Here is a 1,246-nt window from a genome sequence, read left to right as displayed (position 1 = left end):
AACAGGACCAGGTTTAGAGCTCCAACAGGACCAGGTTTAGAGCTCCAACAGGACCGGGTTTAGAGCTCCAACAGGACCGGGTTTAGATCTCCAACAGGACCAGGTTTAGAGCTCCAACAGGACCGGGTTTAGAGCTCCAACAGGACCGGGTTTAGATCTCCAACAGGACCAGATTTAGAGCTCCAACAGGACCGGGTTTAGAGCTCCAATAGGATCGGGTTTAGAGCTCCAACAGGACCAGGTTTAGAGCTCCAAACAGGACCGGGTTTTGTCACTGAAACTAAATATCAATGAGGAAAGTTTTCATAGTTTTTAATGAATTTTATCACGATGTTCAACATTAGAGCTCTGACAAATAAAAAAAGTATTTCCTAAAAATGTTGATTCAAAGTTGTGACAAAGTGTTTCAGTGTTTGTTGTTGGGATCTTGAGAACATTTCACCTGAACCCAGGAGACTGATTAATGTCCTCAGCTGACCGTTAAGGAACGGTTCTTTGAGCGGTTCAGGACAGGGACTGCTTCAGACAACAGAACCGACACACAGGAATCACACTTCAGTCTTTTATTAACATGAAAGTCTCCAGGTGTTGTCACATGACCACAGGTGTAAACAAACAAGAAAACAACCGCAAACATTATTTACATCGTCACATTCTGCAGGTTTAAGCTCCGCCTCCACCATCCAACAGCCAATCAGAGCCAAGTTTGATTTAATAAAAGCACAATAAAAGTTTTGTATCTCAGCAGTGGGATGTTTCCAGAAACCCTCAGACAGTTTGTTTACTTCTTTGTTTGTTTATGACCTCAGATCAGATGTTTCTGCCTCAGGGTTTCACTGAACATCAGACTGCTGCCGGAAGAAACAAACTTCTTATAAAACGTAGTTTGTGTGTCCGTGGTCGGGAGATGCATCATGGAGGTCAGGCTGTTTGCTGCCGCAGTGATGCGTTTCCTGTCAGCTTCAGGTGTACGTGTCTCTGTACCTGTGGTGTCCGTCACCGATCAGCTGGGTTTTCTCACTGGCGCTGGTCGGCTGCTGAACCATCGGACTCTCAACGTCTGCAAGATAACAGGCCACAGAACTGAAATATACTGACTACAAATAATGCTGAGTCATCATCTGAAACAAGAGCTGAGTCATCATCTGAAACAAGAGCTGAGTCATCATCTGAAACACAATGCTGTCATCATCTGAAACACAACGCTGAGTCATCATCTGAAACAAGAGCTGAGTCATCATCTGAA

At 44.5% G+C, this 1,246-nt stretch overlaps 1 protein-coding gene across 1 annotated transcript in view; it reads right to left on the bottom strand.

The window, feature by feature from the left end:
* Nucleotides 1–548: 548 nt before the first annotated feature.
* Nucleotides 549–1,246, bottom strand: part of LOC108228686 (dnaJ homolog subfamily C member 5) — a 6,509-nt gene continuing 5,811 nt past the window's right edge. Inside the window, exon 5 of the mRNA XM_017404281.3 lies at nucleotides 549–1,060. Coding sequence (XP_017259770.1) covers nucleotides 963–1,060 — 98 coding nt within the window. The 3' untranslated portion in view covers nucleotides 549–962. The remainder of the gene's footprint in view (nucleotides 1,061–1,246) is intronic.

Source organism: Kryptolebias marmoratus, unplaced genomic scaffold (genome assembly GCF_001649575.2).
Source record: "Kryptolebias marmoratus isolate JLee-2015 unplaced genomic scaffold, ASM164957v2 Scaffold115, whole genome shotgun sequence".
In the NCBI taxonomy this organism is placed as follows: domain Eukaryota; kingdom Metazoa; phylum Chordata; class Actinopteri; order Cyprinodontiformes; family Rivulidae; genus Kryptolebias; species Kryptolebias marmoratus.
This window is presented reverse-complemented; position numbering and strand designations above follow the sequence as displayed.